Genomic DNA, 23,002 nt, shown 5'->3' with positions numbered 1-23,002 from the left:
GGATCTCCAGAGGCACCTGCAGCTCTCCGGGGATCCTTGGGTCTCTGGTGGATCTCCAGAGGCACCTGCAGCTCTCCAGGGATCCCCCGATCTCTGATGGCTCTCTGGGGGTCTCCAAGCTCTGAGGATCCCTAGATGTCTGGTGGGTCAGTAGGGGAAACTGCCGCTCTCCAAGGCTCCCCAGGTCTGTGGCGGATCTCTAGGGGGATCTCCGGATCTCTGATGGATCTCTAGGGTGTCTAGGGGTACCTCGATCGGGGTGGGGGGGGCCTGCAGCTCTCGGCACCCCCGCGGGACAGGAGCGCAGCCCCCAGCGCCGGCCAGCCCCGGGCTCTGCCTCCCCCCTCCCCGGGGCCATCGCTGCCGGGCCCGGCGGCGGCCGCCCGCGGGGCCGCGGGTTCGAGCCCCGCGCCGGGAGCGGGCAGGGCGGCGGCGGCGGGACGTCACGGCCCTGAGCGGCGGGATTTACATAGCTATCGCCTCCCCCTTCCCACACGCGATCATCCCTCGCCGAGGGCGGCGCAGCGCCGGCAGGAAAGTTTGCGGAGTTGGGGGCCGGGCCGGGCCGCGCCGTGCCGGGCCGGGCCGGGCCGCGCCGGGCCGCGCCGCGATGGACGCGCTCAAGTCGGCGGGCCGCGCCCTGCTGCGGAGCCCCAGCGTCGCCAAGCCGCCCTGGGCCGGCGGCCGCCACAAGAGTGAGGCTCCCCCGGTCCCCCGGCCGGGGCTCCAACCCCCCTTAACCCCCCTTAACCCCCCCCGCCTTTGCAGGCCTTTTTCTTCCTGCTTTAACTCCTCCTTTTCGCTCTCTTGCCTCCTCCCCCCCTTGCACCTCGTTTTTCTCCCTGGCTTTAGCCCTCTTTTCAGCCCCCTCTTCCGTTTACATTTTCTTCCTCTTGCAGTCACTTTTTGTCCCCTGCTTTACTCCTTTCGCCCCCCGCCTTGCACCCCGTTTTTGCTTTTACCCCCCTTGCGCCCCCATGTCACTCCCTGCTTTTACGCCTTTTCCCCTCTTTCTGCAGTGCCCTCTCCTCTCCTGCTTTACCCCATGTTTCCCCACCCCGTTGCACCCTCTGCCCCTCTCGCCTCCCCCTTTTCCCCCTGCACGGTGGGTGCAGGGCTGGCGGGGGCTGTGCCCCTGCCCCACCGGGCCGTGGGTGCTGCTCGTGCTGTGCCCTCCTGCCCCCCACGCCGTGGGGCGGCTCGGGCAGGACGCCCCGGGGAAGGGGCAGGCGTCAGCCCGGGCAGGGTCCCGCGGCGGGGAGAGGGGTCCCGCACAGCCCCCCGCCTCCCGGGGTCACCCCGCTGCCGGGGGACACGGGGGTCTCCATCCTCGGAGCAGCCCCTGTGCAGACACCCGGCTCCTTCTCCTGGCTTTGCCGTCCAGAGGCGCATTCCTGCCCTGCTCTCTCTTTTTTTTTTTCCTTCTTTTTCTTGCCTCTCAGGTAGGAGGGAGAATCCAGACGAGGCAGGTACTGCGAGCGAGAGGGATGGAGTGCAAATCGCCTGGCAGGCATTTTCTGGCCTCATTCCACTGCTTGCTCTAGCATGTGATAGCGCGTGTGCGCGCGCCGGGGTGACTAGCCGCTCGGCTCTTGGCTCTGACCGAGCATTTTCTTGCTATGGTCTGGAACAAGCCCGGCTGGAGGGGAGGAAGAGCCTGGACTGGCTTTTGTTTGGTAGCACCGAGGACACGGGACTCGTACGAGAGGTTGTGCCCGGGCGCAGAATTGCAGCCTCCTTCCCCACCCCGTGTCCGCGCTGTGTCCAGACAGTCCCAGCCACAGTTGTCTGCAATTTTCCTCTTATTAGCTGGCCGGGACACGCAGCTTTCCCAGCACTGTGCGCCGGGTACGGTGCAACGCTTCCCACGCCTGAGAGGGTTTGCGTCTAAATTGGTTGCTCCTGTCAGACCTGGTATCGCGTTCTGTAGGGGCTTTGGAGAATTACTGTAATTTGTGGTGCAAACGGTTCCCTGGTACCTTCCACCTCATCGTTTGTGAGAGAGAAGCTGGGAGAAAAGTGATTTCACTGCCAGCAGCTCTCACCTCGTCCCACTAATCTGGCGACCCTGCCTCGCTCTGTCCCCGGTCTCCCCAGCTCTGCTCTATGTCTCTGGACTGGTTCTTGCTCCCCACGGCCCCACACCTTGGCGCGGCCCCCGGTTCCCCCGCTGCTCCTTGGGCCCCTTCGCCTGCGCTCGGCCCTGCCTGCGGGAAGCAGGCACCGGCCTTGGCGTTTCCAAAGAGCGGCCGCTTCCCGCGAGGCTGGCGAGCGGCAGCGCTCTGCTGCCGTCTCCCCGCGTCTCTGCCGTCCTCCCCGCAGCGTTTTGCATCGACGCTGAAAGAGCAGTGGGGAAACGGAGGCCCCAAAACGGGGCTGTCGGCACGAGCTGCCTGTCGCAGGCAGGGTGCAGGGCTGCCGTGGCGGTCCGGCTGCTCCAGAGAGCAGCAGAGCTGCTGCGAGGATGCGCCAAGCTCCGCGTACCCTGGCAGCTTGCAGAAGCATCGCAGCCCCGCGCCGGGTAGGCGCCGGGCAGCTGCTGCTGCGCCAGGCGGGAAGCGCCCGTGCCAGGAGACCTCGCTGCCCGGAGGCAGGATCAAACTTCTTGATTTTACTAATCTCCTGATGAGATTTACCCTGGATCTTTGTGCCTTTTTGTAAGGATTAGGAGGCCAGTAGCTGTGGGATCTGAAAGGCAGCGCTGGGGCGTCGCTGAGGACTCTGGAGCCCGGCTCCATCGCCGTAAACGCTGGCGCTGGGACTTGGAGCAGTGCGTTCAGAAAGCGACCTTGTGCAACTTATCTGACAGATATGTCACTTGGTAACTAGAGAGCCGAGCTGCTCTTGATTTTGGGCTGGAAACCCTTCTGAGCCTGCTGTCACTCGATGTTGCAAGCAGGCTTGCAAGTTGTGTGAGCCTTGCTGCCTGCTGAGTAAACCCGAACGACGAGGAGGGCGAATTGTCTGCCAGGGCCGGCGTCTGCTCTGCGAAACACCGCGCGCGGCCCGGGAGGGACCTGCTGGCCCTGCGGGCCTGAGCGCCTGCCTGGTGTGAGTGTGCCCTCAGCTAAGGTGAGGCCTAAATGCATTTGCTTACATCAACTGAAGCTGGATAAAGTGGTGATAAATCGCGCGGAACAGGATGCGTGGAGGAGGACCTGCGCTAAGCTCCCGGTCTCTGTTTACGCGTTTTGAGCCTGAAGGCTCCGATCTGAACAGGCCTGTGGTTTCCTGCCCCTTTGGTGGCAAGCTCTGACGTTCTCGCCTTTCCCCTCCTCTGGCTGAGCTGGCATTTGCTGCGAGCAGAAACACGCTGCTCGGCCCCGGGGTGCATCCCCGGGGATGCTCGAGGTCCGCGGACGCGGCCCCAGCCCGGCCCGGGGTGCACGAGCGCGAGGAAGGAGTCCCGGCCGCTCGGCGCCCGGGCGCGCTGCCGCCCCGGGGGCTGCGGGCGCCTAGCGTTGCTCGTCGTCGTTGGGGGAATCCTGACGCTTGCCTCCTCGTGGCCTCGAATGCTTCTTCCTTTCTGAAAGCACTTCAGTGGCTGAGCTGAAACCACCCGTGTTTCCGTCCCAGCGCAGCCGAGCTGCCTGTGCCCGGGGCCTCGCGGCGGAGCAGAGCCGCCGGCGCCCCGGCGTCGCGCTGCGCGCTCGAAGGCTCCTCTTCCTCGGCGAGGCTCGCCTGCCGGCGGGTTGGAAGGGTTGGAAGGCGCTGCGGGGCCGGGGCGCGCGGCGGGGAAGCGCCCGGCCGCAGCGGGGGCCCGGCCCGCTCGCCTGCCTCGGGCTGCTGCGGCTTTGGAGGACGTCAGCGGCACCGCTGGCTTTTGAGAAAACCGAGGTCTCGTTGGCACCATTTGTTTCCAGACGGTGCAGGTTTACCGAAGCGTCTCGCGTGCCCTCGGTCAGCCGCTGAGCTCCGGGAGCGGGTTGTCTGCAGGCTCAGGCTGGCCAAGGAAAAAAAGCTGTTTTCCTCGCATCGCCCTGGCCGGGGCAGCTTCCCGCAGCAGCGGGTCCGGTCCGGGCCGAGCCGGAGCGGCAGCACCCCGAAGGCCCCGCGAAGCAGCCAGGCGGGCCGACGGCTGCAAGCCCCGCTGGTAGCTGCAGATCCCGTTCCCTGTGCAGTCCCGGTGAACGGAGCCCGCCGGGAGCGCGCGAGCCCGGAGCGACGCTGCGCGATCCGGCGGACGGATGGGGCGAGGAGACGCGCGGGGCCCTGCGTGCGCCGGCGCCTCTTCCGTGCCATCCGGGCAGTGGGAACCACGGGGCGCTGCCGGGTTTTGTGAGCCCAAAGCAAGCGAGCAGGCGGATTTGGGTGAAACCTCCGCTGTTTGCAGAGCCGCGCAACGCGGCGCGGGAGAGGAGCTGAACTCGTGGCCGTGAAGGTGCTCCGGCGCGGGTCTGCCGCGAGGGGTTCGGTTCTGCCCGCCTCCCTTGGGAGGGCTCGTTTCTGCCCCCCGCAGCCCGTCTCAGCGGGGAGCTGCCGTAAGTCCTGGCGCTGTAGCGTGGCGGTGCTGTTGGCTTCCCCCGGCACTTGTCGCGCGGCTCGTTTTGGCTGCGTGGGATGGCGCGAGGAGCTGTTGCTTCCCCTGCGAACGCGCCAGCCGCGCGGCTGTACCCCGGAAACCGCGTGAAGTTCACTGCCTTGTCCGCCTACGCTGCCGAGCATCCGGAGCGCTCCCAGATCTGGCTCCCCGGGCAATTCGTGGCAGCTCTGGCGAACAGGGATCTTCCGTCAAGCTTCCTTCTGCCGGCGCGTCTCCGAGGTCCATAGCTTGTTCCTCCGAGCTGGACCGGGCGGAGGGCGACGTGGTTGAGGTCTCCCTGGCGCGGAGCTGTGCTGTCTCCCGGGTCGGCAGCGCTGCCGTAACCAGACAGCTCTTCCCCCGGGAGAGCGGGAAGCTCTGCTCGAGGCACGTTACCCCCAAACCTCCCTCCCAGAGGCGTTTCCTGATACGTGGCCCCAGCCGACCGCTGCCTCCTGGTTTCCATCACTTAGACTTCAGCTGGTGCCTCTTGGCTCCCACACCCGACGCAGGGAGTGGGGCTGAAGTTTATGGCTTGCATCTCCTCTCGCCTTCACCGCGAGATGTGAGTCCCTGGGGGTCACTGACAGGCTCTTCTCCCTGTGCTGAGCCCGACGGGCTGCAGCTGCGCTCTGCCGGACGTCCCTGAGCCGTGACCCAAATGCCGGCCCCAGCTCCCCGTGGGCCATTGCACAGCAGGAGGGTGAAGACAGGCATCAGGTCTTGGACGTGAGGGGCAGGTACTCGCCTCCCTTGCGAACTCCTCTGAAGCTTTTCTTGGACAAGGTGATGACAGGCTGCTGTGGGTCCCTGGTCGTGCTCTAAACCCTCTCTTGAATGCTGTGGCCTCTGGATCTCCCCACCAGTGAACATGTGGCTCTGTGATGGTGCATCACCCAAACCATATGGGGAGATGCTTTCTGGGGGCTTGAAGTGGGAATCCTTGTGCATTTGAGAATCCAAGATCCTCTTGATTGCCTCTCTAGAGCTCCCGGAGAATTGGACGGATACCCGTGAGACGCTGCTGGAGGGGATGCTCTTCAGGCTCAAGTACATGGGCATGACGCTGGTGGAGCAGCCCAAGGGAGAAGAGCTCTCTGCGGCTGCTGTCAAAAGAATCGTAGCCACGGTGAGTATCTGTGCTGGGCTGCTCGTCCCGGAGCAGCCAGGGACGCTCCACCGAGTGGGGCCGTGCCTCGTCCTGTTCAAACAAGTCTGTCAGTAGTAACAGTTTTTAAAGCAGTAGGTCTGGGGGAGATGCTTTCCGTCTGCAGCCCGGGGCGGGGGGAGGCACGAGGACTGCAGGTCTGGCGCTTTCAGAGGTGAGCAGGGCCCCTGCGCAGCACCTGGCAGTGCAGATGGAAATGCAGACAGCAGTATTCGGAAGCCCTAGGGGCTAGCCCTAGCCCATCCGATGGGTCAGACTGCAGAAAGTTGATACTACGTGTCTGAGCTCTGGCTCCACCTGATAAGCTATGTGACCTGGAAGCAGCATCTGACCTAGTGAAATCAGCCTCCCCCTTGGCCGTCTCTCCGCACGCAGGACAGTGGCAGTGTTTTGAGTACTACCAACGCATGACCAAGTCCTGGGCTTGTGCCCTGGCACACGTTTCTGGCTTTTCTCTTCCCAGGATTTAGAGGGTTAAGAGGAAGAGTGCCTAGGACAGTTTGTTTCAGTTCCAGGCAATATAGACACCACCACCCTGCCTACCCTCTGATGCGGGAGGGACCGACGGGCAGCCGTCCTCCGGCACAGTGCCTCCCTGGAGCCCTCGTTCGCTGGGCTCTCCAAGTAAAATTAATGCTTCTTTAAGCCTTTATAAAACTGAATGAGGCAGAGACCCAGTTGTACAGTTAACCACCATAAAACTCAATGGGGTGGTGAACTGCACTGGGTAATGAAGGATCCTTTCCTGGCACGTGCTGAGCTGCTAGGGAGGAGAGCGGCTTGCATGAAACAGGAGCCGCTGGCAGAGCCCTTCACGTCTGCTCTGAACGGCCGAGGATGGAGCCTTCAGATGGATGCCAGCCTCAGAGGGCCGGACTGACCGTCGGCCAAGCTGGATGCTCCTCAAGAGAGGTCCAAGAGAGCAGGATTGAGGAGCTAGATCTATAGTTTTCGAGTAACTATTCCAGCTTTTAGTGGACTTGTGCTAGAGGCTGAAAAATTAGAGATTCTGCGGAACTGTCTGCCTGCTGTGGGGGGTTCACCCGTCGCCTCTTTTGCCCCGCTGCCTTGGCAAGATGTGATTGATGTGCAGCTGTGTCAGACTGCCGCACAGAGCCTGAGAACCAGCCTGGACTGCTCTCCTTGGGATTTGTGGACTTGTGAGAGGTGCTGAGAAGCAGAGGGGTTAGGCGGAGCGCAGACGTAGACGAGTTGCTGCGGAGCTCTCCTGGCTCTAGGCTTTCTCTCTCGGATGTGTCCGAGTGAGAGGGACGCCGGGGGATGACGCACACCCCCGTGCAGGGCCGAGACCGGGCTGAAAGCCGGCTGCCCCGTGAAACCACGTTCTGCAGGACCATCCCGCTCACAACACGGCTCGGCGCGGTGAATTCGCTCTGGTCTTAAAGACAAAACTCCGCAGTGTTTCACCCAACACTGATGGCCTTGGCCAGCCTGGCCAGCCCAGCCTCTTCCCTGGGCTGATTGCATGGTGAAATCCTCTTTGTGGAGGTGTGAGATGTGAATTACCTACATGTTGTATGGGGTAGAGGGTGCATGTCCTTATCTTGCTAATGCCAGCATAAATCACTGCTTCAGGGAAGGTAAAGTTTTTAACAAGTGCCTTATCACACCTGGTAGTAAATTCAGTCTAGTGCTAATGAGAGCTATTAATATGTCTATTAGGTAGTATGTATCTAGAGTAACTGATCTGCTCTGCTGCTTTGGATGTAGCGGTGTTAAAAGCCTGTAACTTTCCTCCTCTCTCTTTTCCTTCCAAAGGCTAAGGCAAGTGGAAAGAAGCTGCAGAAAGTTACTCTGAAAGTCTCTCCCAGAGGGATCGTGTTAAATGACAGTGGAACTAACGAGCTGATAGAAAACATCTCCATATACAGGTACGTTATGGGATGCGCTGCAGTGTGTACATGTCCTGCGCCTTCCTCAGCTGCTTCGGTTCAAGGATGGGCCGATTTCTGCTGGGTTCAGAGCCCTTTGCCTGGGCAGGTTGTGTGACCATCTCTGATCTTTGCTCAGGCCTGACCAGCAGCTTTCTGGCCATCGTGTCTTAAAGTAAAACAAAGATGGGGGAAGAAGGATGGTTGCTAAATGCCATCACAAGCCGAAGGAAAATACATGTCTGGTGCAGTAAGTGTGTGGGAGGAAAAAGGAAAAACACGATGAGTCCAAACGCGTTGTGTGTGCAGACTACTACTGATCCTCAGTCAAGGGCTCTGCAGCCACGCAGTGGCCTTACCCTGACATGTATTCCTGACAACAGAAATGCTAAAAAAATCCAGCATGAAGGCAAGAGAAAGGGTATCTGCGAAGTGGTGAGGATGTGAGCGCTCGAGTCTGGGCTGCCCTCCCCCAGCCAGCTGCTCCGTGCTCTGCTGTTCACCTCTGATGTGTTTAAATAGCTCTAACGCAGAGCAGGGCTTAGACAGCTGCTGAGACCTCACACTAGTGTGGGGAGGGGAAGGCAATGATGCTTTATCCATATCCACTACTCTAGCTTTTGCAAGTGTTTCTTTCAAAAAAAAAATCCTGTTGGAGGCAGATACAGGCCTGGAGGAGCAGAGCTAAGCTTGGATCTGGCCATTGCCATGTTTTGTATCCCTTCTCCCCTTACCTTGAACGTGCTTTGCTTTCTGTCCTTCACCCTGCCACACTATCTGCCTTCACTAAACACAAGATGGGGAGCTCGGGGTTCGGGGTGCTGTCTCTCTAACAGGACTACTAACCTGCTCGTTTTCTTCCAGCCTAAATTGCTTAAGCAGACACTTAAAGCCACCAGAGTTGAGGTTGCCACTCTCCCTAGTAAATAAAACTGTGCTGTTAAAGGGCAGAACTTGCTGAAGAAGCTGTGAACATGGGTGTGATCATGGTGAAATTGGTCCTGCTGTGCTGGTGGAAAGCCTGGTGCAAGCAGAGCCGTGGGCTCCAGGTGTTTAGATGCTGCCTTAAGTTCTGCCTGGACTCCTTAACTGTAGGCTATAAAGCTGTCCCTTCCGACCAGTGCTCCTACGCAAGCATCCCCTTGATTCAGCTGGCTGAAGTCAGTACCTCTTGAACAGGCTGTTAGCACGGGGACAGCTCTGCGGGAGGGCAGGTGCCTCTAGCGAGAGCTGGGGTTGAGTGCGCGGAGGGGCTCGGTCCTTACCCTGCTCTGTGAACGCGCCTCACAGGTGCTGGTTTGGGAGATTTTCCCCGAAACCTCCACCGTCTTTTTTGTTTGGCTTTTTACCGATCGGATGGTCGGTCCCAAATCGGGTGCTCGAGCGGGTGGCGGGATGGGGCGGCGGCGTTTAAAGTGCAGCCTCCGTCTCTGGACGCGTTGCTCACCTCGTCTGCGTGCACAGAGGCCTCGTGGTTACAAAACTGGGTCACTTCAGCGGCGGGGGTGAGTTACGCTCTCCTTGAAAATTGATGGCCATCGTATACTGCGCTGATCGCTGGGGCGGCGGGCAGCCTGCGGCGCGGCGCTGCAGACGACCTTTGTCGCAGTTATTAAAAGACGAGCCGTGCCGCTTCGAGAACAGGCGGGGGAAAGGGGTAAACCTCCGAGCGCCTCTTTAATCCAGAGCACAGCACAGCTCTGCGAGACGAAATACAGGCCACTGAGCAGAGGCGTCCTCACACACAAGGAGAAACTAATGCAGTGTAAATAAATTTTGAATGTGGCTTTTTAAGTCCTAACATCTGCTGGGAACTGGGACGTTCCTCTCCCCTCTCTAGGAAGTCTCCTGGGTAGCGAAAGCATGAGCTGAATGGGCAATGTGGGGCAATGGGAAAACTTTCAGCGGTGTCCCACTTTTTCTCCTGCCTTCTCTCTCCTTAACACCTGTTTGCTCTGTCGCGTTCCCAGAGAAGAGGCTTTGGCTTGCTGCTAGCGTCTGCCGCGTTGCGCTAAACCTCCGGGGCTGCTCGCGGCTGGGCTGCTCGCCAACCCTAGACGGGAGCGCTCCGTCTCGCGCTCCGGCCCGGCGGACTCCGGGGCGAGGGCAGGCAGCAACGGCCAACGCTGAGGAACCCGCAGGAGGGAGCTCAGCGTTCGTTCGCAGCCCGGTGGTCTCCGGACAGGTTGGCCTGTTGCTTTTCCAAAGCCTTGTTCAGTGTTTCTGAGTCAGCCCTGCCCAGCCCGGGGGCCGGAGGATGGGAGCCCTCGCAGGGGATGCTCCTCCGAGGGAGGCTTGAGCTTCCCGCTGCGTCCTGCACGGTTCGGGATGCTGCATCTGCCACTGCGGATCTTGGAGTCTGAATGTCAGCCTGTCTGACAGCTCTTCCTGGGCATTCCTGCATCAATTTCCTTCCCTGGTTTGAGAAAGCACAGGGGAGCTTCAAGATTAATTTGTAGTCTCAGAACAAGTCCTTCTCTTTCCTTGCAAGTTATTCCTCCAAGGAAAATCTTCCGGAGTCTCTCTTCTGAAGGCAGAGCATTTTTTAGATGTAGTCCCAGACTGGCATGTTGCAGAGTCTTTCTCTTCTCTAACCTGTCCCTTTCCACAAGACAGAAGATTTTCTCTGCTGTCTTGTCTCTGTGCACGATACACAGCATTCATGCCATGGCCTTGTGCAGCAGCTGACGGCTCGGTGGCAGCACCGAGGTTTGCTAAGGTGAGGCCAGTTGTCCAGCCAGGAGGTGCCCTGGGCCTCTCTTGTGCTTAAGCCAGTGGCACTGACTCCTCCGCTCTTGGCTTTGGGAAGGACGTGTATCGAAGCTTGGTGTAACGCTCCTGCGCTCCCTCTGTCTTCCCTGCTTGGCCCTGGTGCTCAAAGCCTTGGTGTAGGAGCTTGCTAGTAGATCTGAGGGGTTGGTTGATGTCCCTTGCGTGCAGTGCCCCGGACAAGACGTTTCGTTTTGTCTTTCAGGATATCCTACTGCACGGCAGACAAGATCCACGATAAAGTGTTTGCCTACATTGCCCAGAACCAGCTCAATGAGAACCTGGAGTGCCATGCCTTCCTCTGTACCAAACGGAAAATGGTCAGTCCAGAGGAAGAGGTTGGGATGTGGCTTTAGGAGGAGGAAGCACAGAGGGGCTGGGCCAGGGCTGCGATGAAATAGGAGCTTTGCCCATGTTTACAGCGGTGGAGGTCCTTTCCCAGCTAAGGGCCTCCGGAAAGCACCCGCGAGGGTGCTGCTGTGTGCAGGCATAGCTTACCGACCTGCCTGCAGGTAGCTGATCGAGCGTAACGTCGTCGGGCGGCTGGCCGTCGCGCTCCAGAGAGATCCAGCGCTGCTGCGGGCCGGGAACCTGGAGCGGCTGTAATTCTGGCCTGGAGTCATCTCTCAGTGACATGCAAAAGCTCTTCTGTCCCCAAGGCCTGGGTCGGCGGGCGGTGAGAGGACGTGTCCCTTCGCCTGCACGTGAAGTCCTTCTGCCTTGCTGCAGTCCCGGGGGCTGGGACCCCGTCTCTGCGCGGTGGCCACCTCCACGGGGGGCTGGCTGGCCTGTGGGCGACGCGGTCTGAACCTGGGGGCTCTGGCAGGCGAGGGGGTCTGCAGCGAGACCGCCGAGGTGCCCTTGCTAGCGGAAGGCGTTCCAGCCGCACCTCTGGCCTTGGCCCCGTTCTCAGCCCGGCTTCGTTCCGGTTCTCTCGGTTGAAGCTCCCGGTGCGATTCTTGGCTGCGGCTTGGCAGCCGTGGCGGTGTGCTGCCTGCGGGAAGCGGTGCGCGGCGCGGGGCCTGGGGCCGCCCGCGTGCCGAGGATCAGGGCCTGGAGCAGAGACGTGTACGTGGAATAGTCTCTGGCTCTTACTTCGAACCCGCTTGTGGGGTTTTTTATTTTTTTTTTTGTGCTGATTCAGTGCATCTCGCAGAGGCAGCGCTCCAAGCTGGTCAGGACGGGCACAGACCCAGCGCTTAAGAGCCCAGGAGAGAAGTGGGTCCCTGGGCGTGAGCTGCAAGCAGAGCCCTTGGGTCTCGCGCGCGAGTGGAGCAGGGCGCGGGGCCGCGCCGAGGTCCCTTCCCGTGAGAACAAGTTGGAGGAAGGGATTTAGGGAAGGGGGAGGACAGGCCAGACCCCTGCCACGGCAGAAATCCTTCCCCTGGAGGGGCTTTGCCTGCGGGGTGGCCTTAGGAGAAGAATGGGATCTCCAGGATGTGCTTCCTTCCTTCCCAAAACAACCACCCGAGAGGCCGAGGGCCGTTTCCGAGGCGGTGGCTTTGGTCCAGCCCGAGCAGCGATTCCGGCGTCCCCCTGAGCTGCCCCTGGTCAGGCAGGGCAGCGCGGCTGGTGGTGCCCGGCGCACGGCGACTGCAGCTCTGTTAATATTCCGTCCTTCTCCTGGCTCTTTTTTTTCCTTTTTTTTTTTTCCTTTTTTTTTTTTTCTGGGGAGAGAATAATGGAAGCTACAAGTTGTCTCTCCTTTTTGCAGCGCGTACTCCCATCCTTGCTCTGCAAAGATAAGCCTTGCTCTGCAAATTAAAATTTAAATCTCTCCAGTGCTAAAAGAATTATCTCCATGGTACATCAGCTCAGTACGTCTCCCTCCAAATAAAGTTCTCCAAGGCCTTTTGTGGCAAAAACTAGATTTTTTTTTTCTTTGTCTGCCTATAAAATGCACGAATGTCATGCTGATAAAAGGTAAAGTGATGCCCTCCTTCCAGACCGTGGACTGTCCCTACCTGCGAGCAGGGTCCCTGCATGTGTGTATAGCTACCAGTCACTGGCATATAATTAGTCCATATTTTTAGTTCATGGGTAATTCTCAACGGTAGCTGGGTCTATTAAACTTGATTCAGATGTGACAGCTTAAATTGTAAACAGCTGTGAGGAGTTTCATACTTAATTACCATATTTAAGTTTTTGCCATAAAGCGTTTGCACTTCCATCAAAGATGTAAATAGCTCCGACGTTCCGATGAGCTCTCGCGCTTTGTGAGGCTTCATTGGCGCGGATAGGTTTGCTGCGTCTCCTCCTCCCCTCCCACGCAGGAGCGGTTCGCTCTTAGGAGAAGCCTGGTCTCCCCTCGTGCCCCCATCCTCTGAAATGTGCGGGGATGGGGGGGGGGGGGTTACAGACGCTGGGATCTGGGTTTGTTTAGCTTGCAACTTTGTAAAACAGACTTAAGCCTCAAGGCTTCTGCAGTGCGTCAGCCTCGCAAAGCAGTCCTTTTTATCTCCTTGCGCTTCAAACTGGTGGTAAGCTTGGCCTTCTTCTAATGCATCTGGCATTTATATCACTATTTAGGTATCTTAAGCGACGCAGGCTGCTTAAGGGTGGGTTTTTTTTTTTTTTTTTTTTTTTTTTTTAATGCTACTCAAGCTCTTGGCTTGGGAAGAAATGGAGGGACTGAAGGTGGAAGTGTCTCTGCTCCTGAGCCATGGCCCCGACTGTGCTTCCAGCTCGAGGCTGCCGCAGAGTAAAGTCAAGGTGTTGGTCTAAGCCAGCATGATCCCAGCTTAGCTCGGAGGAATAAGAGGGAGACCCCAGGGACTTGTCCCTGCCCTGTGCCGCCCTCTGCACCCCAACTTCCCTCCCTTTGCTCGGGGCGCTCAGACCTGGCGTGGGAATGCTTGCGGCCCCGTTAGAGCATGCACCGGCTCTCTCCTGGGTCTCCCACGTTATGCCCATAAGGTTGCTCCTTGTTGGGGAGAGCTGTGAGGGCGCTGGGGCTTGCAGAGATGCTGGTTCACTTTGAGATGTTCCTCGTTCCTGGGGGAGCAAGCAAAAGCCAAGGCGGGAGCTCGCGGTGCTCTGCGACGGGCACGGGCTGCTGTGTCACGGGTGCTGGTCCTGCAGCTGGTGGGCCACAAGTGTGGCACGTGGAGTCGCAAGGACGAATCGGCAGGTTCTGGCGTTGGGTCGTGCAGCGCTTGCGCTTGTTCAGATCAGGTCCGTGCATGAAGAGCTGCGTGGGCACGGGCGTGAGAAGGGGCACTTGTTTGCCCAGGTCCGCGTGACGCCTGTGGCAGCCGCTTCCCTGCCTCCTGCACCTTCCTGTTGCTCCTATGAGACCTGTCTGCCCCGGGCTGCGTGTCCGACATGGAGCAGCAGGTCCCTGCTTCCATCAATATTTGATTCCACTTTCAGAGCCGTGCATTGGGGGAGCGCATGGAGCAGAGGACTGGTTGGATTCAGGTTAACATGTATCAGGAAAGCAAAACCTCCAAATGATTTAAATCTACACAAGGACCTGTCCATTAATGTGCTGCCTAACTGCTGTCTTTCCAGGCCCAAGCAGTCACCCTAACGGTAGCTCAGGCGTTCAAAATAGCATTTGAGTTCTGGCAAGCATCCAAGGAAGGTGAGTTTTCTTCTTTCTGCTCTTCATATGGAAGTTGAAGGGATGATTTGGGGTTTATCCAGCTTTCAAGTGTCTTTTTTTCTTCCCTCTGCACTGTGTCACCCTTCAAATTTCCAGGCTACTGTTAAGGCTGGTCCAATCTCTGGCATAATTTAAGGCATCTTCCAAATTTCTCTAGACATCCTCATAAATCCAGTTCGATTTTGGCCGTACTGTTTTCTCCCAAGTGGGTTTTGGAGGACCTAGTGCTGGTCTGTGGTGTTTCAGACCTTTGCCATAGAATCATAGAATCAGTAAGGCTGGCAGGGACCTCTGGAGATCATCTAGTCCAACCTCCCTGCTCAGCAGGGTCACCTAGAGCATGTTAGAAAGGGTTGCATCCATCATCAGTATTTTTGCTTTCATCATCCAAGATTATAATACACAGGCAGAGTCTGGGGTGAGTGTGGCAGAACTGACCCAGTGGCCTGTCCTAGCTGTCCTTGCCATGTCCCTGCTCCCTAGGGGACTCACCCCAACCAGAAAGAGTTGAGAGAGGGGGGCTTGGTGCCACCGTGATTCTACTTTAGGTGTAGGTAAAAACTAAAGCACCCTTCAAATGTCCCTGCATGAAACCAGCCTTGCCAGGTTCATTCGTCCATCAGATTGGGGAAGAACAGCCAGAGGATGAGGCATGTCGCAGCGAGGCTGTGTCTCATGCTTTCATAAGCAACTTGGAGGGAAGTGCTTGGCAGGCAATGATGGGATTTCCTCCTTCTGCAGAGAAAGAGAAGCGAGAAAGGTCCATCTTGGAAGGAGAAGGTGCGAACGGCCCGAAGTCTGAAGCTCCTGCCTGCCCTGAAGCACGTAAGTCGCGAATGGAAGAGCTTTGCTTTTGGCTCTGGGGGAGTCTGAGTTGATGAGGAACAGCCTGATGCCTGCAGGGTTTCTTCCTGAATTGGAGAGTCTCCTGGGAGGGCTCTGAAGATCAGTGAAGAACAAACAGTTTTGTAATAGCAGAGATGTCTGCCCTGCACAGACCTCCAGGGACAGCGTGGCTGCCTGCCAGGTTCTTCTATCTCACCGCAGCTGAGCCCTTAAATGTCTCTTTAGCTTCAGCAAGAAGGAAGGTTTGGGTAGGAAAGTGCCTCTCAGAGCCCCGCAGGGTCTACCTGGTGCCTGCTCAGCACATGTTTGCACCAGGAGCAGCCGGCAGCGATTATGTGATGAGAACTGCACCATGAATTTCAGTCCTGTCAGTATTTGCTGGTTTTAATCTGTCTAATGGAGAGACATGCACCCCCTTGCACCCAGCTGCCTTCTACCTCCAATCTGTTTGCTTCTGCTGTAGACAAACTGGCCATAATGTCCTTATGAGGTTAGTGTGGACCCCCAGACCCTCGCATGCTAAGTTTAGTTTTGAGTTGGTATTGAACCCAAAAGAGTTTCTGCCTGGTTGGTTGAAAGAGAAGACATCCTGGTGCCGCTCTGCCTTTGGTTCCTCTAAGGAAGGAGAGGCATGTGAAAACAGAGCAATTAAATGGTGAAAACCGTATAATTCGGTGCCTGGCCATGGGTCCTCTGCTGCCTCTGAAATGCAAGATGCCTAGCCAGGGAGAAGTGGGACAAAAGGTTAATCTCTCTTCCATGCTGGTCACAGAGATAAGAGGATTTGGCACAGAGGAAAAGAGCATTAAACTGGGCTTCCTTGCAGCCTGGCATGTCTCATTTCTTTACTTGAAGGCCCAGGACTAGAGGAATCTGTTGTAAGTGATAGCAGATTGGGATAAATGCCCTGCTGAGGCCCAGGGCTGCCACAGAGGTAGGAAATGTGCTCTAGCATCTGCTTGGCCCCAGACTGATGCTTCACAGTTGGGGCATTTCTGTACCTGCCTTTGATACAGGATGGTGGGCACAACACCTACTTGCTATAGCAATACTGAATAGTGAATATTGTGGGAAGTAAAGCACCAGCTGTGCTCATCCTGCTTTTTAAATACAGCCCAAACTCTCCATTTAAAACAGCAGATGCATGTGCAAAGCTGTGGGGTATCTCCACAGATCCCAGCTCTCCGGGGAAGGCCTTGATTTGGATTTTGGAAGGCCGTTTTCATGCTATGATGGCAAGTCCTGTAACAGCTCTGCTTATGCTGCGTGAAGAGCTTGAGAAGTGGTAGTGAGGAGATAGAGCTGAGCTGAGGATATTAGCCCCAAGTCTGCTCCCGCCTTGTGGTTACTGTTTTCCTCCCAGTCCTGGGCTGTAAAGCACCTGAGGATGCTCTGCCCATGGTGATCCCAACCTATCCTGAACATCAGCAGGTAGCCAGGAGCCTCCCTCTCTGGCTGTTGAAGGCATAAGCTGGCTGATCCTCCCCTTCATCCCTGTCAAGGGGGTCTTGGGTGCCTAAATAGGGCATCTCAAATTATTTGGGCTGAAACCACAGCCCCAGCTGAAATGAATGTGGCTCCTTCATGCTGAAATTTGGGGCTGCGCTGAAAGAATTTGGTGCTACTCCTGGCTTCCTCCTTGAGAAGTAATTGCTGCAGAAAGGATTGTTTTTGTGTCGTCTCCGTTTTTCCCCTCCTCTGCTTAATTCTCTCTCTACTCTGTTCACAGCAGTGGCCACAGGGAACTTGCTGGATTTAGAAGATCCTGCCAAATTGCCCCTGACTGGCAGTGCAAACTCCACGCATTTAGATAACAGCATGTTTGGGCCCAGCTCCTCTGTAAATAACAACGTAGTGTGGGTAAGTGTGCCCTGGGCACCGCAGCGCCCGCCAAGCAGCGGGGAGCGATGCTCTGCGGCCGGCGCTGCCCCCTCCTTCATGCGCGTGCTCCAGTCCCCTCTGGGCTTTGCTCTTGGACAAAACCCCCTGGGAGCTCTCGGACTGCTGAGCTGTTCAGGGTTTCAGAGATGCCTGAGCGAGCCGGGTTTCGCTGTCCTACTAGAAATGATTGATTAGTGTTTGAGTTCCTAGTGCCCTTTTTAGGCTCTGTAAATAAATGAAAGAGATTGCAAGCCAGCCTGAGAAATGCCGCTGTCAGATAATTGAATGTTACTTATTCTCAAACAGCATTTCTCAGTGGTTTGTCGCTTAATTGAGAGACCACCTAACTGCTCTATTCAGCGGAAAAATTCATTATGTTGATGGCTTTTGTTTACTGTTCACTAAAATCAGGTTAAATTTATGTTCATTATTACTCTTATTTACCCTTGTTCTTGTTTGTGGCTGTGTCTCGCTTGTGTGAGCATGGATGGCTTCTCCAGAATGTCCCAAGTCATCTTGCTTAATTGTTTCATGGACCACTAATAAAAAAATAATGACCCAGATTATGTGTCTGGGTGTGCATCCATACCGAAGCCTCTTATATATAAAAGTGCTCCATCACCAACAGGACCAGGGCTGATCTTTGAACCAGACCTGACCTAGGACACTGTACCTGCCACATTCCCTGTCTGGAAACAAGCTGTGTGCTAAATTTTGGAGAACTGAATGATAAAGGCCTTTGCCTGGAGCCTCTTTCTTGAGTCTGCTAGATCTGAGCTTTAGGCTTTTCAGGTTAAGCCTGAAAATCAACTCTATGTCATATCAAATCCTGGAGGCTTATCAGCAATCTGATAGCTCCCATCTTGCAGAATTTTTGTACTTTACATGTAAAACCAAGTCTTTCAAAGGGAAAATTTCAAAGAACAGATTGGAGAGAAAGGATTCAGGAGTTGCTTTCAAGCAGCCTAGTCCATAATTTCCTGCTGCAGCCTTCCAGGTTCCTGATCCCCAGAGGCCCCCAGGGGATGCCCAGAGCATCTTGCTGAGCTGTGTCCAGGCCCCTCATCTCAGCAAAAACCTGTGGTGTGCACCAGTCGCATTGTGGGTGCTTGAAAAGCCGAGGGCGGTGGCTTGCCTTGCTCAGCCCTAGGTAACTGTCTGCTGCTCGCTTTCAGCTATGCCCAAAATATGTCTCTGCATAAAGAGCAAACAGATGCTTTCAGTCAGAGCAATATCTTCTGTTTTGCATTGAGCAAAGAGCAGTTTGGGGGCTGGCAGAGAGCTCGGCAGGCGAATGTTTTGGAGCAAGCTCTGCGTGAACTTGGAACAAGGTGGCAATTTTCAGGCTGGGAGCTTGGGGGCATTGGCTCCTTCAGAGAGACTAGGCAAAACACAGAGCTTTTCTGAGATCTCCAGTGGGTCTTTGTCCTTGTGCTGTTCTAAGCCCAGACGTTAAATCTTCTTTGCCAGCAACAGTTGTTAGAGGTGTAAAGGCACAGTATGTGGCAAGAGCTCCCTGTAAAAACAGGCTGGGGGCACCAGGCTGCAGTGCTGCCTGCTGTTCCCTGCCTTCCTGGCACGGCACCTTGGTGCTGGGTAGTGGGATAAGAGTTTTCCCCTCGTAGGAGGAGGGGGAAGGTTCCCACAGCATCTCTGCTGTGGAGCTCAGCCCTGCCCGTGGTGCGAAGAGACCCGAGGGCAGCGTGGCTGACGGGCCACATCCAGCCCGTGCAGGTGCTGGGGCAGAACTAGCCCGGTTTGGAGGCTGTGGGAAGGGGCCAAGCCCCTGCCCCACTGCTGCCGTCCGCCCGGTCTGCGAGGTGAGTGCGGCAGCCCCAGCCTGAGCTCGGGGGCCCGGGGAGGAGGCTTGGACCCACCCAGCCATCTCTTACCCTGTAGCTTGTGCAGAGAGTGAGATAAAACCTGCCTAAGGAGGCAGATTGCTGATACGAGCGTTGCTTTAGGCACTTGGAAGTCAATATATATATTTTTTGTCTGTCGTGCTTAAGTGCGGAGCCAGATCTCTAAACACACTTTTGTGCTTTCGCTTAGCAACTACTTCTCTCTCTTTTTATCTCTTTAACAAAGGAAATGGATGATGGTCTCGACGAAGCATTTTCAAGGTAATTCTAATAACTCTTTTTACAAGTTCATGCCGTTGGGGACCAGCTCGGGAGACTTGACTAGTGACTGGTTTTTAATAATGCTTCTAATCTAATCAGCCACCGTGATCTGACCTAGGCAGCTGCCCCATCGGTGCCTCAGCTGCTAATTGAAAGATAGGCTTTGAGGCTGGATGATAAGTCAAATATTTTGACAACATTTTAAGGATAAAGAGAGGTTGTGTGTGGTAGGGAATTTAATTCCCCAAGCAGCCTGCCTGTCTGCTCCTGCTTGAATGGACGGTTTGAGGCTGCCTGTTTCCAGCCTCTGCGCTCGCAGCAGGGACGCTGGGCCCAGTTTCATGCACTGGGGACTTTACCCTTCCTCGCTCCACCCTGAAGTTCGGACTAACTGAGTTGGGGAGGTAGCAAGGGCTTAACCCAGCGCTGTCACTTCAGTGCAGACAGCTGACCTTAGTCAGAGTTTAAAGCAGAGCGAAAAACTGCAGGCTCAGCCCTGAGGAAATGAACTTTCTGTCTTGTTTGGGTCTTGGGAATGATTTATTGTTTCCACTTCCATGGTAGCCCTGTCCCAAGTCACGTTTGATAAAGGGAATGCTTGAATTTATATCTTAATGTCATTTATTTTCCTCACCTCTCTTCCTTGCTGTACTTAATTAAGCAGATATTGTTGGTTGTGGTCTTTTGTTTTGCATTGATGGATGCTCAACTGCTGGTTCACCCTTGGCCTTTGGGTGACGCAGTATTTGGACTGTGCATCTGCCAAGGAGAATGCATTTAGAAGTGTTCCTGATGGAATATCATTGCTGGTCATTTTTCTTTTTATTAAAAAGCATATGTGCAGCTAATTTAATCTGAGGTTTATTCTACATCATGCCTCCATTGTATGAAGCACCAAATATTTGTGTTAACCTTTGGATCTGGGAGAACTGATGCTGCAATGATGAATTTTCAGAGATATTTAATAATGCAACAACAAATTGGGGCTTGTGGAACATTTAGAATGTCCCAAGATGAAGACCCTTCAAAGCTGATCTCATGGGCTATTTAAACATCATCTGAGTCCTGTTGTGTCTTACCACAGGTGATATAATCTGAAGAGTTCAATGTTTAGGCTGGGGTCCTGGGAGGCAGGAGTGCTGCTGAGAGCTGCCAGGGTGGCTGGGGTGGGAACTGCATTACTGCACTCACTGCATCTTCAGACACAGCATGGTGAAAATCGAGTCATTTCAATGAGGCTGCTCCTTCGGTCAGTGGAGCCTTACCCTGAGATAAGATCCCAGCTTCTGATGTTCCCATCTACAACAGTTTGTTGGAGGAAAAAGCCACCAGTAACATACAGGATGTCCAGATTGCAAATTCCCTGGATGCTTGTAGGGGATATGCTATGATAAACTAGCAGAAAAGCTGCTACAAACTCAGAATCTGCAAGTGCCATGTTCCAGCCCCTGCCCTTCTTGAATTATTTCTTTCCAATGGAGGACTTTGAAGTGGGGAGCTGCAGCTAGGATTCTGTGTTGCTGATGCATCAAGTATCCAGGCTATAACTGCATGGACTTATTCTGACTTTATTTTTTTTCTCCTCTCTTAGACTTGCTCAGTCGAGGACAAACCCTCATGTTCTTGACACAGGACTGACGGCTCAAGACATCCAGAGCGCAGAAATGCTCTCACCTGTAGACTGGAACAAAATAGATTCAAATACAGGCGAGAAAGATGATCTGTTCATGTTTTGAGGTCAGATGCATCCAACAGTTCACAACAGAATAACCACTAAATGTTTATGGACTGAATTCATGCTGTTTTGGGTGCTGTATGCAAGGAGCTCTTCTGAGGGGATTCTTCACCAAGTCAGATGATATTACAGCACAGTTTAGACCAAAGCTTTAGAAATCTACTGCAGATGTTTTTTTTTAATCTTGCTCTTATCTAAACAATGAGATGCTCTTCAACATATTTATTTGTAGCCATCACAGTTTACGTATGTTATTGGAAGGTGTGTAGAGCATCGACGGTATTAGATGGCAATATACCAGTGGAATAACCTTCAGCAGTGCCTGTTCCTCTCTGAAAAAGACTATGCAACACCAAAGTCTCTGTGTATATATATTTCTAGACAAAGTTCTGCAGATGCAAATGTGACTGCAAGCACAACTGTTACTAATCCACTGTTTCTTGAACAACACATCACCTGCCTAGGCTGAGAGGAGGAGATTTGCAGCCGCTGCTGACTGTTAAAATCAAAGCAGTAGCAGAGATCTTGCTTTTGTTGTGAATGTCTGTGATACTCTCACAGTTGTCAGTCATCCATATGTGTTCTGGTCTTTTCTTTGCCAGCTTCATATGGCAACTGACATTTTTTTACCCAAAGACTCTATGAAGTTTTGCACTTTAAAACTTGAACTGAAAGCAATGGTCCAAAATGTCAAGGTAAGCAGTGTCTGTAACTTCTCTTCAGAAGCTGTTTACCCCCAAAAAAACCGCAGCAATGCTGCAGGTCTGTTTCAAAACTGACTACTCACATGCACTGGTTCTGCTGCGATTTGAAATACTAAGGCTCAGTTGCATTGCTGGCTTTAGTAGCAAAAACACCAGGGAGTAACAATTTGATTTCCTAGGGCATGTTGAAAGTTGCAGGTTGGGCGAATCCCCTAGCGCAATAGATCTGTGTTCTTAGCTCTGCTAAGTGGATTTGGCTGTGCATGCCTTTTTACTGTCTCAAAACCATTTGGTAGTTGCCCACTCAATAGACACAAATGGAATTAGATTAGGCAAGACCAATACCTGTATGTTCAGTTAGCGAATCGTGCCCCTTTCGGTGGTGGTCTGGTACTCGTCCTCCCGATAGCCCCGGCGCCTGTGAGGGATGGAAAGCTGTCTTCATTTACTCCTGGAGCTGAAAATAAATAATGGAGGTATAAAGCTTATGCTAATTAAAAGATTAAGTTTAATGATCCTAAATAGTTGCACTGACAGTTTGCAGTGTTTGCGGCCTTATATGAGATATACTAATCTGTTTTATAGATTTGTAACTTGGTTTTGAAACACTAATTTGTTCCCCTGGTAGTTCTTTATAACTTTTAAAATTGTATGCAAAAAAAAAGAAACCTTTTTGTCAGCTGTAAGAATTTATTAGGAAACAGCTGAGTGACTCTAACTTAGATTTGATTTTTTTCTCTAAGTGTTATTGTGATAAGGTGTTGAGGACTGGTGAAGCTGACTCATCATGTCTCCTAATAAAATGTGTGCACCATTTAGCTTGCAAAATTGTGTTTAAAGCAATTTTAGATCTTTAAACTGCTGTGCCCATGACTTATTTGATCTCATGTGCAGCATCAGTCTCTTGCAGTTAAAGGAATTATTCAAAGTTTGTCCATGCTACTTAGGCACACACTAGAGACATGAACCTACTGCATAAGCAACGCCTAAACAACATAGAAGTGGTTGTAATAAGCAACTTGTTCTGACTCCTTGGAGAGTAGTGATCTTTCTAAGAAAGAACTTGTGCTGCAGGAATGGACCATGAGGATTTCTCTGTACATTGATCTTTCTCCTTTTCTAGAGAAGCTAGGAGTATATACTGAAATGCACAGTACTATATATGTATGTACATAGTTTTGAGGGTTTTTTTAAGAAAACGTTATGCTGTAAAGAATATATGTATTGAGGAAAATAAAACTTTTACCATTTTGGAACATCTTTGTTGGAGGACTTTTATTTTACCATAATAATTTTAAAATATAGAAGCTTTTCCGCTGTGTTTCTAACTGGTGGTGGTCCCTCTCTCCCCGATGTACAGCCAGGAAGCGACTGAAAACAACAACCGGAGAGGGGGAGGTAAGTGTCTGTCGGAAGCCTGTTTCCAGGGCTATCCATGTGGAAAAATGATGGCTGGAATTAGAAAACACTCAGTGGTGCTGCCTCCAGTAAGCGCTTAGCGGGGCCAGATGTAGCCATGCAAGATGTGGCGGAGGGATGTGCAGCAGCTGCCTTCTCACGTGAGCTGCACGGGGCAGTGCTAATGGGGTCAGGAGTTGACTGTTTCCAGCCTTTTCCAGTAAATCTGTCCCCACTTGAGCCCGTGCTTAGCTGAATCAGCTTTTAGGTAAGGATGCTAACAACAGATGAAACAGGGAAGTCGTTGGTTAGGTTTCATCTGCACGTAAACATGGTGCTGGTAACATGAAAAAAAGC

General features: G+C 54.2%; 1 protein-coding gene across 2 annotated transcripts; it reads left to right on the top strand.

Annotated features, from left to right (window-relative positions):
• The first annotated feature begins 603 nt into the window (after positions 1 to 603).
• Positions 604 to 22,503, top strand: LDLRAP1 (low density lipoprotein receptor adaptor protein 1). Of its 2 annotated transcripts, none has more exons than XM_062594054.1 (9): positions 604 to 695; positions 5,509 to 5,651; positions 7,470 to 7,582; positions 10,557 to 10,671; positions 13,865 to 13,937; positions 14,700 to 14,783; positions 16,537 to 16,664; positions 18,774 to 18,808; positions 20,400 to 22,503. In XM_062594054.1, the coding sequence occupies exons 1-9, from the start codon at positions 611 to 613 to the stop codon at positions 20,542 to 20,544; spliced, it is 921 nt and encodes a 306-aa protein (XP_062450038.1). In that variant the 5' UTR covers positions 604 to 610; the 3' UTR covers positions 20,545 to 22,503. The 2 variants fall into 2 exon arrangements, with proteins under 2 accessions (XP_062450038.1, XP_062450037.1); XM_062594053.1 differs by having other exon boundaries at positions 16,534 to 16,664.
• The last annotated feature ends 499 nt before the right edge of the window (positions 22,504 to 23,002 follow it).

The sequence above is a fragment of the Rhea pennata genome, chromosome 23 (assembly GCF_028389875.1).
Source record: "Rhea pennata isolate bPtePen1 chromosome 23, bPtePen1.pri, whole genome shotgun sequence".
Classification (NCBI taxonomy): domain Eukaryota; kingdom Metazoa; phylum Chordata; class Aves; order Rheiformes; family Rheidae; genus Rhea; species Rhea pennata.
Note: the sequence above shows the minus strand (reverse complement) of the source record. Positions and strands in the feature narration are given on the sequence as shown.